At 43.1% G+C, this 18,317-nt stretch overlaps 1 protein-coding gene across 3 annotated transcripts in view; it reads right to left on the bottom strand.

Moving 5' to 3' along the window:
* Positions 1-18,317, bottom strand: part of rexo1 (REX1, RNA exonuclease 1 homolog) — a 74,031-nt gene that overhangs the window by 16,486 nt on the left and 39,228 nt on the right. For all 3 annotated transcript variants that reach the window (XM_084310129.1, XM_084310130.1, XM_084310131.1), the window contains exons 12-13: positions 17,222-17,332; positions 9,000-9,115 (exon numbers count right to left, since the gene is read on the bottom strand). In XM_084310129.1, coding sequence (XP_084166255.1) covers positions 9,000-9,115; positions 17,222-17,332 — 227 coding nt within the window. The remainder of the gene's footprint in view (positions 1-8,999; positions 9,116-17,221; positions 17,333-18,317) is intronic.

Here is an 18,317-nt window from a genome sequence, read left to right as displayed (position 1 = left end):
GCAACATAGAAGAAGACAGGAAAAGGCAGAAGTTAACAACAGCAGAACAAGGGCAACCAAGGCAAAAGCCCAAAGAGAGTACACTCAGGCAAACAGAAAGTTCAAGAGAAATGCCAAGAAGGACAAGCAAAACTACATCGACAACCTGGCTAAAGAAGCAGAAGAGGCAGCAGCAAAAGGAAACATGAAGGAACTGTATGACACCACCAAGAAACTGTCAGGAAAGTTCAGCAGACCAGAACGACCAATCAAAAACAAGGAAGGAAAGACCAACATAAGACTGGACCAACAGCAAGAGGGATGGGCAGAGTATTTTGAAGAACTCCTGAATAGACCGACACCACCTAAACCCCCGGACATTCAACCTGCGGAGACTGACAGTCATCAAAAGCAGGGCTGTACAGTGCGAGATGTATGTTGCACGTGCTACAGCAACATTGATCTGTGCAATGAATGGATTTACTTCAGTAGCACCCGTGCGATAGGCATTCTGTTCATATCGATACTCTTATTTTGAAAATCCTGTGGCGGGTCTCATTTCCACCCCAAGCGCAGCTCCAGTCATAATATCTATGGCTCCGACAGCTAACAACGTTCGGTTCATATCGATACTCTTATTTTGAAAATCCTGTGGCAACTCAGCGAGTCATATTCGCCCAGTCCGTGCTGTCTGCTGGCATTAAAGCAGAGCAGGGCTACAGAGCAGTGCGCCTATTTTGCGACCCGAAATAAGTCTGCAGGGAGCGAAATTAACTTTTTGACTCACCGGCCAGTGTCGGGTAGATGGGAAGAATCTACCCGCCAAGCATATTTCTTACCTGCCAAATTTTTTTGATTAAAAAAAATATATATATATTTTATATAATTTTTTTTTAAATAAAATATATATTATATAATCATACTTGTAGTTGTATTATCTGCGAGACATCGCCACCACGCAATAAGTCAAAATGCTCGCTATCTGCAAACAGCTCCACTGTCTGTGTATACTTGAGTAGCCTCCAGCTCCAGCAAGGATTCTCCGGCGATGCAGCTAGACCCTATACTAATACTCTACATTCAGCATGCAAGGATTCTCCGGCGCTGCAGCTGGACCCTATTGGTATAATATTGCGGTTCTTTGGTCTAATCACATTCATCAAGCCCTCAGCTAGAATACGCGTTGAATCAATGTTATAAGACATTGATATCAGGAACTATCTGTAGCAACTGCTAGCCCGCTAGATAACGTTAAGACAATTTAGTTTACTGGGACATATAGATCTAACGTGAGCTAGCTAACGTGAGCTAGCTAACGAGGGAACGGAGGTATTATGCACTCGAGTCGACTATTGCTGGAGCATGTTGATATCAGCAGCTATCAGTAGCTAGCCAGCTAGATACCGTTAGACAATGCCTCGTCATGTATTAAACTAAAAGTGAATAGTTGACTGGGTCATTGTTTAAACAGTAACGGTAGCTCATGGAGGTCCGATCTAGACGAGAGCAGACTGCTCTGTGTTGATATGAGCAGAAGCCAATAGTATCACGCTGCAGGGCTGGCCCGGCTGGGCGGATATGACTTGTTGCCACGGTTTTTTTCAAAATAAGAATATCATACGAACCGAATGCTGCTAACTACCGGAGCCATCGATATTATGACTCTAGTTGCGCTTGGGCCGGAAATGAGACCTGCACAGATTTTCAAAATAAGAGTATCGTTATGAACTACACGTCTACACGCCACACGGCGGGCAGGGCTCTCAGTGGCAAGCTCCAAAGGTAAAAACTGAGCGCCCCTGGCGGGCGGCGGGCTTTAATTTCGCCCCCTGTAAGTCTGTGGTGTTTTTTTCTCTCACAACGGGTCAAATGCATCTAACATGCTTTGCATCGTCGCCATTCCTTTATGCCCACATCGCCCGAAATTAACGTTACATTAGCGTAAGCTAACAAGCTAATCCTGATCAGAGGCAGAGCCATAGAGAACAGCAGAAAGTGGGGACTGAGGAAAGGGAAAGGGGGGCACTCTCCCTTTCTCTGTGTGTGTGCGCGTTTGGAAAGACGATGAAGTCAGGAGTATATTATAGTAAACTGAGGATTACTGAGGATGGACAGATAATGTTGATATTCAAATTCATGATCATCATGCAACATAAAACAATTGTAGAAACGGTTTGGGAGAGGAAGGGGTTTTAGGTTGCGTGTTGTGAGTTCCAAAAAAATTTACTTGAAGTTTAAAGCTCAATATATCAAAAGGTGGCACTTTACAGTGAACAGGAGGTCTATTTGTATTAAAAACAATAGATTGTTATATATACACGTCTGAGATATACACTCACATAGGGGGCAGAGGCACACATGAATACGAGACACACACAAGAGATAGGAGTACAGTCACATACCAGGAAGATGCACACACACACATATGAGGCATGTACACATGCTTACGTGATACACGTACCCACATACATGTGTTGGAGACATGCGTGCATGCATGTTATCATGCACAACTGCATGTGTCTGGGGCGCTTTCTCTCACATGCAATATGGAGAAGGGTGGCATCCCGATAGAGGATGCAGCACATACCTGCTCGAAGGTAGTTCGGTCTACATGCAAGATATATATATCAGGGATGTATACGCATAATGTATAGTAAGTCTTTTTTATTTTCCATGTCAGTTGTTAATGTATTTGTATGAGTCCTTTACATGTTTTGTATGTTCTTACAAAAAAGAAAAAGGCAAATCCTGGAAATTGCATATGATGATGTGGAAAGAGATGTTTTGAATATTGGAGAGATTTGTGCAAAAAATATAAAAAAAAAAAAACAAAAACAACAATAGATTGTTTTTTCATTTAAATGTCTGGAAGAGATAAATAATTTTTTTTCAAATTATATTTGTTACCTTTTTTGAGTTGATTTAAATGTTACTGATTGTGTTAAATGGGCTTATGATATCGTCTCATATCGATTGCAGGCACCTGCAACGTATCGTATCGTGGCAGATATCGGCAAATATCGTATCGTTGTCCAAAGAATCTATATCGTATCGTATCGTGATGAAACTGGTGATTCCCACCCCTAGTAGAGTCCATACATCCAACACCAAATCCCATAATTCCTTACACGTAACATGTCTGGCTGTGTGACGTCAACTTGTCAGCATGAAAATGACAGCCAAACATGGCACTGCAACTAAATAACACAAATACAATAGGCACATTTGTGACTGTTACAAATATAACACGTTTTATACTTGTGCTACAAGATTTTGGCCTGTGCTACAAAACTATCAACCTCTGTAGCACCAGTGCTATGTGCAAAAAAAGTTAACGTACAGCCCTACTGTGGAAAGCCCAGCAAGCAGGAAATCCAACAGGCCATTGCACAACTAAAGAATAGTAAGGCAGCAGGACCAGACATCCCTGCGGAGGCACTGAAGGCAGACATAGACACATCGGTAGAGATGCTACATCCTCTGTTTGAGAAGTTCTGGGAGAAAGAGGAAGGGCCAACAGATTGGAAAGAAGGCTACCGGTACTTGGTCGAAATACCTAAGAAAGGAGACCTCAGCCAATGTCACAACTACAGAGGAATCATGCTTTTATCAGTGCCAGGAAAAATCTTCAACAGAATCCTCCTCGAACGAATAAAGAAAGCGGTGGATCCACAGCTAAGAGACCAGCAGGCAGGCTTCCGGCCCAATAGATCATGTGTGGACCAGATTGCAACCCTCCGAATCATAATCGAGCAATCATTGGAATGGAACTCTCCACTATACATCAACTTCGTAGACTACGAGAAGGCATTTGACAGCCTCCACAGAAACACCCTTTGGAAACTGCTTCGACACTACGGCATATAGGGGTGGGGGAAAAAATCAATACGTGGCGATACTGTATCGATACAGGGACGCCAAGTATCGATATTTAATTATTCATAAAAAAAAAAAACCACACACATGTGCATTCAGTTAAGTTGGAATATGACTGTAATACAAACAGTTCAGTTTGTCAGGTACATGCAACACAGATTACAGTGTTTACATCCGTCTGCTTGAGAAAATACCATGTTCTGCAATAAAAATGATTGAAGTGAGATGAACAGACTGAACTTTATTTTATTAGATAAAACATGTTGACAAAGTTTTACTTTGCAGTTAAAAAAAGGTAATAAATAAAATGTGATAAAAAAAAGAAAAAAATTCTCGCAATACTCAGCGTATCGCGATATATTTAGTATCACGATACTATCGTATCGTGACGCACGTATCGCGATAGTATCGTATCGTGAGGTCTCTGGCGATTCCCACCCCTAACGGCATACCAGAAAAGCTTGTCAACATCATGAGGAACTCATATGAAGGAATGACCTGCAGAGTCATACACAGCGGACAGCTCACACAAAGCTTCCAAGTGAAGACCGGAGTACGGCAAGGCGGTATACTGTCCCCTTTCCTCTTCCTCCTGGCCATCGACTGGATATTGAAGACCACAACAGCACAGAGGAGAAACAGGATCCAGTGGACACTCACAACTCAACTGGACGACCTAGACTTCGCAGACGACCTTGCCCTACTATCCCACAGTCGACAACAGATGCAGGAGAAGACTAACATACTGGAAGACACCTCAACACAACTAGGCCTCAACATCCACCAAGGAAAGACCAAAACACTCAAGATCAACACAAACAACGAAGACCCAGTAAACCTGGAGGGAACAGCACTGGACAGACGACCCTGGCGAACTGTTGTCGACGGCCTATACTCCCCCAAAAGGAGCAATAGGCGTAAGTAAGTAAGTAAGTTATTTTGTGCATCACTCACATCACATGTTTTGAATTTGATGCAAATTTGCAATGCATGAGGGTCATCCTTTTGTGTTAAATAGATGCATAAAGAAAGCATTTGTTGACTCTCGTTGATAAGAGTATTAAAACTTGAAAAAGATCAGTTTAAGGTAGATTTAGAAAAGAACGAAAAATGAGATTAATTTGCGATTAATCGTGAGTTAACTCAATCAGCGCCTAGAGGTCGCCGTTTACCTTGTGGTAAGAAGGCGAGCGATTTAAAGAATAGGGATACATGGCGGTGTTTGCAGGGCTAAAAACTATATTAAATATTATAGCTATGGATCTAATAAACACGTAGATTGTCAGTGAGTTTCTTCCGGTCAACATGCAAAAAACAGATACTTTTTTTCATACATACATTTCCGTTTTATACCGTGGTGAATATGAGTATAGTTTTAGAGTGCTCCTGTCTAATCCCAAGAAACCGCGCTTCATGTCTCGCCTGATTTATGAAACATTCTGAAATAAACGCTAGATTATCGGTATTATGTTTCATCATGCACGCACGAAAGGGTGGGGGCGGTTTATATGCTTCGAGCCCCACCAACGGCTTATATTACACAGTACATTACAGACACACGCTGCGATGGTGGCGGAAAAATCATCGGATCAACGCAAGATTGGTAACATATAGTCGTGACCTAGTCTCTGATGTACTGCAAAAAGAATAATCCAATTCCTGATCGCCATTCCAAATATTGATCGCAGTCGTCTGTCCAACGTTTATGCACCAAAACACATGAATCCACGGTGCACCAGTGTCCCCAATCCGTGTGTTATAACGTTAGTCATGCCCAAGAAGGAAAACCCGGACCGGACTTCTTAGATCGATGCACAGCCCAAGCCAGAGGGATTCTAATGATGTGCAATACCGGCCGCAAGGTGTTAGACGGCGGTATTGGCCGTTTGCGATCTCAGAGCCATTCCCAATGATAACATCAGGCTGGATGGATGAATTATGAATGGATATAGCGAATAAAAGAAATAACGATTAAAACCCGACTTTTCTCGTGATTGGCGCTCAACCACCGGCGAGATAACCCAACTTTTTTCCGTCATTGGCGCTGAAACAGTTAACTATGGACAATCATGCAATTAATCAGATTAAATATTTTAATCGATTGACAGCACTAATACATACATGTATTTATATAGTACATGATACCCAATATCCTCATAAGTATCTATTAATTCGTATCAATTAGATACGCTTTGGGCTTGTTTTATCTACTTATTCTGAAAGAGTTTAAATAATTATTTATATAATAATGTTTCTTCCCTCGGCTCATTGCTCTATGCAGGGGTGTCAAACTCATTTTCACAGAGGGCCACATCAGCATTATGGTTGCCCTCAAAGGGCCAAAGACCGTATAAATGTTAATGTAATGTAAAATAAATGTAGCTACTAATTTACATATTGTTAAACATGTTGTTTCTGTATTTATTACTTATTCAAGTTATACATATTGCATTATGCATTTGCATAGATGTAAAAATATATGTTAGCTTATGTTATTTTAACAAATAATTTTAGTTTATCAGAACCCCATATTACTCCATCAATCAATGATCAAACCATTCAAGTAAATAACAAAGAAGAATATCATCAAATACAAGCTATGACATTAAGTTTGTTCAAAACCTTTTTGTCACAGTCAAGAGGGGCAGAACTAACAACTGTGAGCTGCAAAGAACACGTGGGACAGATGTAGCAGATGTTACAAAAACAAATGGCTGCACACAACCTTAACTTTAATTAACAGATTGCAGAATGGGTACAGTACAGTACAGCTCAATACACACAACTGTTAAGGGGATGCAGACCAGAGAAAGACTTTCGACTTGTTTACATCAGGGTCCCCCATTTTCAATTCGTAATGAAATTGCTATTATGTGTCTGCATGAACACACAACTGTAACTGTACAAAAAAATAACAAAATAAGGGTTGTCTCAGTTCACAACTATATTGGTAAAGTTTTGGGTGGGACTTGTTTGCGTCCCTACAGCTTCTTATTCAATTGAGCGAGATGCTCGGTTATGTCACACAGCCAGTTTGCATCTGACAGTTCAGACAATATTTCTTCAACCCTTTGTTACCTATTCCGCCTGGATCTTTTTTGTATTTTGGGCTATAAAATTGTCAAAGAATGTCTGAGGAGTAAGTGCTTTTGGCTTTTTTCCTGTTACTTCATCAATACCTCAGATGTTCAACATACATGTATGTGTAAGAATGTGTAATAACGAAGGCTGTCAAAGTTAAAGCTTTATTAACGCATTAACCCACAATTCTTTTAACGCCGCTATTTTTTAACCCAAGATTAATGTTTAAAAAATATATATAAAAAAGAAAATAATAATAATAAAAAATAATAATAATAATTTTTTACCAGAGCTCTTGGGGGCCACATCAAATGACGTGGCGGGCCACATTTGGCCCGCGGGCCATGAGTTTGACACCTATGCTCTATAGCAGGGATCGGCAATAGGCGGCCCGCGGGCCGACATTGGCCCGCCAGCAATAATTTCTGGCCCGTCAGATTATTTTGAGAATGATAGTTATTTTACGCGCGGGAAATATTCACTCGGGACGCCAGGGTGTCTTTTATTGTGAAGCTGTATCTATCTACCGGTAGTCATCAAAAGCATGCCTGTCACTATAGCCAATTGAAATGCTAGAAATGGTCACGTGGACTGGGAGAACCAATGGAATAGTCCCACCGGGCCGCGTGTATATGTCCCTAACGCACTTTCACTTCCGCGTTCGAGATGCGAGCCATACTTAAAATACGGGTTTATCGCAACAGGTCTGTGATTCTTGCGTGCCGAGCCGACGTCCTCTCTGCATAATATGTGGCGACAACAACAATAGCGAGGCAATGATGACAACTGTGTTCAAGTTGGCAGATAAAGTAGCTGCATTCAACACCAATCTGGAATTGGAGGGCAGGGAGTGGATATTTTACATGTTTCATGTTTGGAGGACTGAACAACAAACAAGGTATGGAGTCGTGTTTTCATGCATTCTGAGCTGCTGTCCATCACCCGCCGCAGTGATCTGCAACAACTGATCTGCTGTTCATGAATGAATGAATGAAAACTTTATTTAACAGATTGCAGAATGGGTACAATACAGTACGGCGCAATACACACAATTGTTAAGGGGATGCAGACATTGCAGACCAGAGAAAAACGTTTGTCTTTTTTCAATATCAGTATATTAAATTAGCCATTGTTTTTTATCCTGGCCTGCCAAGCAACGGCTTGGGGAAAATCTGGCCCGTGGCCAAACCTAATTGCCGACCCCTGCTCTATAGGCATCAACTAAAGGGACTCTTGATGACCTGATGGTATTTTGTACAAAGACTATAACTGGATTATGTGGACTGAATGTCTATTATAGATATATATTCTCAATATCTGATTTGATATGTCGATGTCTAACACTGGTAAGAGACACGAAGGAGTGACTGGTTGTCTTGTTTTATTTTTATTTTTTATTTCTTTTGGGAGGGGGGAGGGTATATATTTTTTTATTTTTGTCGCTGTGATGTCTTGATTTTGTCTGTCCTGTCTGCTTTGTTTGTATCTGTTAAAACACTGAATAAAAATAATATCAATAAATAATTATTTTCGCTAGCAAGATCTCATTCGATGATTAATTCCATTAAGCCTACTGCCAGCAGGCACATTTAAAGAAATATAATCTGATTGATTGGGGTAATGAGGCACTTCAAATTAGCCTATACATATGCATTTAACTTGTCGTGATATTTTCCCGTTAGAAGCTCATGGTTTCGGTGATCGACGCCTCCCCCTTTTGAACTAAGACGGCCACGTGCAATTATCCTGATTACTGAAGTATGGTTCGAATTAACGAGATTGTTTGAGCCCGAATCAGCCTTTGAGAAACCGAGATAGCCCGACTTCAATCATCAGGTTAATTTAAGCTGGCTAATATGACTTTTTATTGGCTTAGTTGAACCAGGTACGAGGAACAGGGCCCTGAAAAGGCATCACTGGTACTTGTCCCTTTAGTCATTTTGGAAAAAGGGCACCTGCAATGCAAACCCATAAGTGGACTTTACAAAGCATAGCCTAATAGCTTCCTACTGGTAGGACCCATGATATCACATACGACAGAAGAGAGAGGAAGAGAGTCTCACCGCGTGTTGTAGTCCACCACCTTGCTCTCCGGTTTGACAAACGTGTCGTAGATGACCTTCAGATCCGAGTTAATGACCGTCACCCTGGTCAGCTCAAGGCCCAGCGTGGTGTAGCACTGTTTCAGAGGAGGAGAAGAAGTCATAATGACGGATGTGTTTACATGCACATTGACCCTTTCACTACCACTACAGAAGGTCAATTCAAGGTCGTGGGCCCTAATTTATCAATGCTGCGTACACACACATATGTGCGTAAATCGTGAGTACGATCATTTCGAAGTGTGGGATTTATCAATATGAACGTGTGCTTGAGATTGTGCGTACATCTACGCACAGCTCTGACCGTGCGTACATGGCACCAATCGGTAGAATAGGAAAATGGCAACAGAAGCTTTCATGCATTAGAGTTCAACACTGATGTACTGTGACAGCGACTCCTACAGGTCGGTTGGTGCGCCTGTACAGCAGAATCAGGAAGCGACGGGGGCAGCATGAGCCTCCCACGCGTTACTCCTCGCCGCTGAGAGATTGCGCTGTACAGGTGAAAAGATGCGACAGCTGCCTCCTCGTGTACCGGAGGGGACATGTGATGCAAGGCTTGGTCCACATTGCAGCCAACCAGTGGGAGGCATGGTCTAACAACGTTCGAGACAGGGGAGGGTAGAATTGGATAATACGAAATTGGGATGGGAGAAAAATAGAAAAATGGGGAGAAAAAGCAGATAAAAAAAAAACGTACTGTTCGGTATAACTCACATTCTACCGCGGAAGATCCGCTCTGCCCACTCGGGAGTTATCAGGCGGGGTACACGATCGATACATACGGTAAATGGAATGCGATATGCTTTTTTCCTCTGGAGATAAATGATGTTGAGGACGTATATCTACAAATTTTCATGCTGATCGGATTGGCGCCGTCAGCAGTTGGATCTGGTACTGCTTTAATCTAATTCGGAGGAAGGTTGATCCTTTGGCTAGGGACATGGCCAGGATGAAAGCCAACCAGGTGGGACTGTACAAAAAGATCGTTGACCATAACACTGCGATGTGATGAACAATTGAGCTCTAAGACCATGTTGGAGAGGAGCGAGATCTACCACACTGATGAACAATCGTACTTGAAGGCTATTCTTGAGACTTGTTGCCAACCACGCAGATGAACAGTCGCGGTCTCAGACCATTCTGGACATCACGAAGGAAATTAGGGACATGAGATATGATTAATCTAAATTAAACTAAATTTGAGAATCATATTGCAGCAATCTGACTCAGGCTGCAAGTATCATCCCCCCCCCCATTCGAATCCCGTGCCCATCGAACGAAGCTTCGAAGTATTTAAGACAGCCCTAATGCTAATGCAAATACTTATAATCGTGCACAAGCATAGACGGTAAGAACAATTGGTATTTATCAACAGGAGTCTGCATACGACCTGTGCACGCACGTTTGATAAATCCAGATTTTTCTGTGCATAGAGACATTCTAAATTCCGTGCGTAGGAACGAAAATAGAACACTTTCCACGCATTATTGATGAATGAGGGCCCAGGTTTTTACTTATAGAGCAGTTCAGAGTCAAGCCTGCACGTACAGCTCGGACCTCATACACTCCTATAATTCCAGCCGGTCCCTGAGGTCTTCTGATCAGGGCTTCCTGGTGGTGAACCAGGCTAAAGACTAAGGGGGACCGAGCTTTTGAAGCAGTGGCCCCCAGGCTCTGGAATGAGCTCCCCCAGGTCTTGAGAGCCTCCCCCTCTGTGGCCCCCAGGCTCTGAAATGAGCTCCCCCAGGTCTTGAGAGCCTCCCCCTCTGTGGTCCCTAGAGAATGAGCTCCCCCAACCTTTTAGATTTTCCATTGCCAAAATGTATGGATGGTACCTGGTAAATTTTTTAGTACCTGCTTGTCGATGTTCCAAGGGGATAGAAGCGATACAAAAAAGTTACATACCGTCACTACGTTATCATTGCACTACACGGGGGACGTCCTGCACAAAACACAAACCCGCCATCTTTAAATAGCCTCACGACTACTAAACATTAGCATTCATTATTTGTTTGCAGCAAGAACAAAGTGCAATAAACAAAAAAGGATACATTCACCGTGTATTCCGCCTCATTTATTGATGAAACAAAACCAACATCAACACAATTTACCACCAAGAACAAAGAGTTTAGTCTCACGAAAAGATAGCTAATTTTGTTAATGTGACTGGGATTTCACATTATAACCATTAGCATTGCGGCTAGCGTATTTGAGCTAATAAGGCACAGGTTTCATAGTTAGCTTCGATATGTGTGTGTGTCGCGTTGAAGATGACATCACGGTGCCCGCGTTATGATGACCAGCTACACTGAGGGGGGGGGGGGGGGGGGTGTACTACCTGCAGTGGAAAACTACCAAAAGCGAGTAGACTCGAGTCGAGTATGTACTGTACCTTGCAGTGGAAAATCGTCAATAGCTTCTAAAATGTAAGGTCCGCGCTGCCGTGTCCATTATGAAATTACAATTGCACGTCGACACTCCCACTACGCAAAGCTATTACTCGCACACTGTGCTCCTAAATGATTTTTCCGGTTCGCACAAATCAATTTTCAGGGGCAAATGCATGAGTGAAATGGTCACACTGTAGAGCCCTGCTGTAGCGTGGTAGTGAAAGGGTTAACCCTTTGTAGTGTGGTAGTGAAAGGGTTAACCTTCTGTAGTGTGGTAGTGAAAGGGTTAACCTGCAGATCCCACAGTTCCACTTGCCTACATTGGCTCCTCTCTACCACATTTGATATGCGTCCATATAGAGATGCATCTCCTTCTACAACGTGTGTAGGGGATATTGATTGTTCTCATGTGTATACCGCCACCTAGCAGGCCATGTGAGCGGCGCGGCGCGCGAGCGGCGCGGAGCGGGCCGTTTTGACGTGAGCGAGGAGTGGGTTTTAAAATGGGTCGGCGCGACGACCGGAGCGAGAGTTCTCCTCCGCTCCAAGCCGCTCAGGTCCGCTCCTCAGTGCGCACGGCACTGGTCTGGGAGGAGTCTACCAGACCAGACCAGACGGCACCGGTCCACAATGCACCTGTCCTCAGTGTCCGTCCTGTAAACAGAATTGTGCTTACAAGAAATCCCACAACGTGAAAGCATGGCCGTGTTTGCTAAGTATTTAAAAAAAGTAACAGAGAATAAGTTCCAATGTATCGTGAAAGCAACTAACGATGATGGTGAGGAGACAGAATGTGCAGACTATATTACCGTCGGAAGAGATTCTTCTTGGAATCTAAAGAGACACATTGGGAGGAAGCATGACCACATATTTCGCGAACATAATGAGAAGAAATCCAAAGGTTTGTTGTCATTATTAGCCATTTTGAAATTGGTAGCCTTATTACAGCTTAATGTATTGTAGACCTAATATAAAGCATGCATTTATTATTTGTTTTAGATGCCCACACGCAGCAGCAACAAAAAGAGAAACAGCGTGACTCACTGCACAATTTCCTCACTGGAAAAAAGGCACCTAACGTGACACGTGAAAGAAAAAGGGAGCTGGATGAAGCGTTTTTTAAAATGATATCCATGGATTACGACCCCCTAAGTAAAGGAGAACGTGAAGGTATGAGACATTTTGCCGGCATGGCCCAACCAGGTTACACCCCGCCCTGCTACAATACTGTCCGGGACACACTTATGCCACATGCCATACAAGAGATGGAAGTCAAACTACGAGAGCTCATAGGAATGGGTGAAGGGTTCGTTCTTGCATCTGATATTTGGACAAGTAGAAGAGGCCACAGTTTCCTTGCTATTGTGGCAAGTTTTATCGACGGGACGTTCAAGGGCCACACGGTTCTGTTAGGCTGTGAGCACATAACAGGGTCTCACACTGCAGATCGCATATATCAAAAGTATGAAAGTGTGCTGAAAAATTGGAACATTCATCAACGCGTGATTCGTGTGGTGACAGACAGTGCCAGCAACATGGTCAAGGCATTTAACATCCTGCCTGACGCTGAAGGAGAAGAGGAGAAAGATGATGATGATGAAGTGGCACTGGTGGTGGAGGAAGGGGAGGAAATAGCGGAGGAACCTGCGCTCTCGCAAAACCAAGTGGACGTGGTCACTAATACTGTAGAGGCTATGGTAAACCAGTACTTCATCGTATCAAGTTTACACCTGCGATGCCCAATTCATCTGCTTCAGTTAGCTATCAAAGACGCAGTTAACGAGCATGATGATATCAATCGCCTGCTAGTTAAAGTGGGAAAGCTAGTGAAAAGTGTGCGTAAGAGTTGTCTGAACACGGAGGAAACTGACTCTTTGGGTGTACGACCCACCACTGCTTGCCCGACGCGATGGAGCAGCCAGCTGCGCATGGTGGAGTCTGTCCTAAAGCTATTCAAAAAAGATGCATTGTGGCAGAGCAAACTTAAAACTACTGCCGCTATTCTCACACTTAATGACGTGCGTCGGCTCAATCACCTTGTTGAAGTATTGTCACCGCTGGCTGACCTCACAGACAACATGCAACGGGAGCTTGGGAATTTGGGCATGATTCTCCCGGCTGTAGGCGAGCTCAAATCCCTGCTTGTCAACAACAACGCTGCCCTTCCATTAGGAATAGCTTCTTTCGCGGAAACACTGTCCAATAACGTGTCCACTCGCTTCAGAATGTACTATGATGATAAACACCTCCTCTTCGCGTCGCTGTTAGATCCTCGTTTCAAAACAAGAGTAGATAATCCGTGATGAGTTGGTTTGTAATAAACTTGGAGAAATACGCGACCTCCTCGTCAAAGAAACAGAGGAGATGACCGCAGCAGTTGCTGGTGCTGGAGAGGCAGCAGGTCAACCCGAGTCCGACGGCGGAGAATCTGACGCGCCCGAAGAAATCAAGAGGCCTCGTATGTTTGGATCATACTTCTCAGAGAATCAGCCCACGGGAGGAGGCAATGCGAAAACTGAAGTTGAAACCTACCTCTCGTCCCCAAGATCAAACCCTGACGATGTCAAAGATGTCATTGCATTTTGGAAACAAAATTCCAAGTCCCTTCCACGCCTGAGTAAAGTTGCCCGCAAAGTGTTCAGTATTCCCAGTGGCTCTGCGAGCGCAGAGAGGGTGTTTTCCGCTGCTGGTTTGATGTCAAGAAATCACCGCATGAGTTTGAAGCCTCAGACATTGGCTAAACTCGTGTTCTTGAAAGTGAACTCAAAGATAATGTAGCTGCCATGGCACTGCATGGCAGATATAGGCACACGAGCATTGTTTTATTTTGTTTAAAATGCAAAATGCACAAAAACGAATAGCCTATAATATCCTACTTTATTGCAAAATGCAATAGGCCTGCCTAAAGTTAATGGCCATTATTTTTTATTTCATACATAAGAATGTAGCACTCTGTTTTAGATTTTATACATTTATATAAATGTAGCATATCCAACAGCACTTTTATATTGGTTGATTGTATTCGTGTTTTTCAAAGGCTATAGGGAACTTGCACATTGAGTATTTCGTTTGTGTTTTACTGTGAGACACTTTGTAGACAGTTATGTCGAGAGTTATATTTTTGTTTTCATAGGCATATTAGCTATGTGATTTCCTGAGTTCGTTTGATAACAAGCCTGTTGCATTAATTGTCTTCAGTGGCTAAGCCAAGGCCTTAAGTCCTCTGCATGCTACAGCAAATTCAAAGCAACTTCAACACAACATCGGCGCGATTTCAGCGCGCTTGTTGCAGACAGTCTTGTAGACTGTGTTGCTTGGGCGTTGCGTACCTGTGTCCAAAATCTAATCTAAAGACCCGTTGCGTTGGTATTGCGTAGCAGTGATTGGTTGGTAGTGAATGGGGGCGGGGCTGTCTGTCACTTCTAGTGTTCCTGGCTCGAGACCAAAAGAAAACGTTCTGACAGGAGCTCGAGACCAAAAGAAAACTTTCTGACAGGAGCTCGATAGCTAGTGTATTGTTTCATTACACTTGTTTAATTGTTTGTTTAAAATGAATCAAATGCAGGAACGTATTGCAGAGGAGGTCCGAAAGTACCAACATTTATATAATAGCGGGTCTAAAGACTACAAGGATAGCATTATGACGATGAATTCGTGGAAGGAGATTGGGGAAACAATGGGGATGGACTGGGTTGATATTACACTATATACAAGAACACAAGCGAAAACAATCATAAACAGGGCTATTATTATACTAACGATGTATTGTTGAGAAGGGAAATCCGTTTGTAATGGCTAGAGTGCGCACCTTCGGCTGCCCAAAGTATTCAGGCGGGCTGGGCGCGTTCGAGCCGCACATCCGGGGTACATTTTGTTGCATCATAGGCTGCGCGTTGATTTTGCAGAAGCATAAAGGTAATGTGTCTGCAACACCGTTGCTTTGTCGATGTTGTGTTGAAGTTGCTTTGAATTTGCTGTAGCATGCAGAGGCCTTTAGGCCTATTACGGCCTCCTCTGAGGCTCATGTCATACACGTAATTTTGTATCCGTCTTATGCTGCCCTGGCTGTCAGTGATTATGTTCTACCTCAGATTGATTGGTTGATTTAATACTTTATTAACAGTATGCAAAAAGGTATAGGCCTACAGTGTAATTCAATTAGCTACGTCGGATAATACAAGGTATATGCCGAGGGCTGTGCATAATTATTAGTTTTTTTTTTTTTTTGTGGTTCTTCCGTCACTGCGTTGAATGTCTTGGTGGTGCCCTGCCCATGGTGCAGTGGTAAATAAAAAAAATACCATATTCGGTTGATACATTTAAACTGGGTCTGTTTTCATTATTCTATGATATTTTAAATAACGAAATCAAGAATTTACGCATGCTCCAAAAAGGCCTTCAGGAAATCCGATGTGTTTAATTAGCCAATTTCAGGAAAACAGCACTTTCTTTTATTTCCCCCGCTGTAAATTTTTTTCTGCTGAGCGGGGTGGAGCGAGGAGCGCTTGATGCCAAAATGAAGTTGAGCGCTGGCGGCGCGCTGAGCGGTGTGGCGGCGGGATCAACATGAGCAATTAGCGGAGCGGACCAAGCTTTAAAGAGCGAAGAGCGGATTTCTCACCCGCGCCGATCCGCTCACATGGTCTGCCACCTAGAGGTTCTGGTTTACTCTGTAATGAGGTTACTGAATCCCAGCACTTTCCACTAGATGAGAGTAATGTTCCAACCAACACAGGGTATCTGCAGGTCTCATTTAAGACTTTTAAAGGCCTTTTTAATACCACTTAGAGCAAAATTCAATACCAATTCTATGACCATAGTAGCAAGAAAACTAAAAATCAACACATAGCGACACTGAACACATACAAGCTCTCGCACACACCAAGCTTCCGGTAGCCCCCAAAAAACGATGACTTGAATACAAAAACATTTAAATAGATTTAATATTATTTAATCTCCCAACAGCTGCCCCCAATACAAATGTATACCTGTGCAAATTAAATTGTAGACTTTTTAATACATTTTAATGCCTTAAATTGAGAATTATTAATACTTTAATAAAGAGTTTTTAATACCCAGCAGATACCCTGCAACACTGAATCTCAACTGAGGAAGAAGCAGTGTCGTCTTCTGGGTAGAAAACAGGTGGAGTCTCCTGCATGTGCCTCTAAAGGCATGGCGACAGGGGGAAGTGTGTGGCTGAACTGTGTAGATAGAAGTCCACATTCAAGCTTTTATCTCTTTGTGTGTGTCACTTGCTGAGAGTGTACGCATCATTTCCCATGCAAGTGTTCTACTTGACCCCGCAAGCCACAATGGAAACTAGTATACAGAGAAGCACTCACAGACTGTGAATCAATTGAACGGCTATGGCAACAAAAATGCCAGCGAGAAAAAGCATCAAATGTGGTATTTATTTATTCAATAATTATAAGTTATCACCAGTCAGTCAGTGTTTTCTAAATCTTATATCTTGTTGTTGAATATTTCTCGACATAATGTGTTGTGGTGTCTTATCATTGAGATTATGGATTAATGAGATATCATGATATTTAGCACAGTATATATTATGAATAGTATTCATATTTCCGTAGTATTAATATTGCCGTTTATTGATGACTGTGGTCGTCTATAAACACGCGTCATTACAGGTGTGTGGTGTAAACGCTGGCTGAGGCCAGAGGGCTGAAACGTGTTCTTTTGTCGCCTGCTGCAGTACGGTAACGAAGCCTTTAAATCACATGTTGTGAGTGCGGATCTCCCCCTCCATCCATCCAGTATTCCACTCACCATCTCGCAGTCCAGAGCGTAAACCCCTGCGTTCCCATCTGGAGGCAAGTCTTTATCGAAGGTCTTAACGTAGCCATCTACACACTCTTTACGCCCGTCCTGCACATGTTGCTGTGGGAAAAAACTAACACTTTAAAGACTCTCAACCACAACTCGCAATTCAAAAGTGCTACACCAGTCAGCCATCAGGTGCTTGGTTGGTGAAAGCATTCCTATGTTATCCATCTAGCAGACAGGCAATGAGAACAGGAGAATGCTGCCCCCTGGTGGTTCAATGTCAGCCGTTTACAGTGTAACTACAGTGAAACATTTAAAATGTATAAAATGTGGAATGGTTGGGCGGCTAGGTGGTGTAGTGGGCAAGGCACTCGCCACCAATGTGGAGACGCTGGGTTCGCGTGTTCGAATCCAGCTCTCCACATTGTTTTCAGTTTAGCTGGTCGTCCGCAGTAATACACATTGGCCGTATTACGGGGAGGGAAACTAAAGGGTGGGGATCGAGCGTTGTGAACAAGCGACTCCTACAAGTCGGTTGGTGCGCCTGCGCAGTGGAATCAGGAAGTGTCGGGGGCAGCGTGAGCCTCCCACGCGTTACTCCTCGACACTGAGAGATCGAGCTGCGCAGGTGAAAAGATGCGACTGCTGTTACCTCAAGTACCGGAGGGGACTTGTGCTATGTATGACTTAGTCCACATTGCAGCCGGCTTGTGGGAGGCAAGAAACAACGTTCGTGACAGGGGAGGGTTGAATTGGATGATACGAAATTGGGATGGGAGGAAAATATAGAAAATGGGAGAAAAAGTGGATCAAAAAAAAATGTGGAATGGTTGTTAATTCTAATGTGGATTATACAATGCTGTGTGTGAATTATACCAAGTTATTTGGGGGGCTTGACCTGGTACTATAGATAGAAGATGATAGATTATTTACAGATTATTGTTCCTATAGTCCCGTGTAGGGTTCGTACTCCAGATTATTGTTCCTATAGTCAGGTGTAGGGTTAGTACTCCAGATTATTGTTCCTATAGTCAGGTGTAGGGTTAGTACTCCAGATTATTGTTCTTATAGTCAGGTGTAGGGTTAGTACTACAGATTG

The sequence above is a fragment of the Notolepis coatsorum genome (assembly GCF_963971535.1).
Source record: "Notolepis coatsorum genome assembly, chromosome: 3".
Classification (NCBI taxonomy): Eukaryota; Metazoa; Chordata; class Actinopteri; order Aulopiformes; family Paralepididae; genus Notolepis; species Notolepis coatsorum.
Note: the sequence above shows the minus strand (reverse complement) of the source record. Positions and strands in the feature narration are given on the sequence as shown.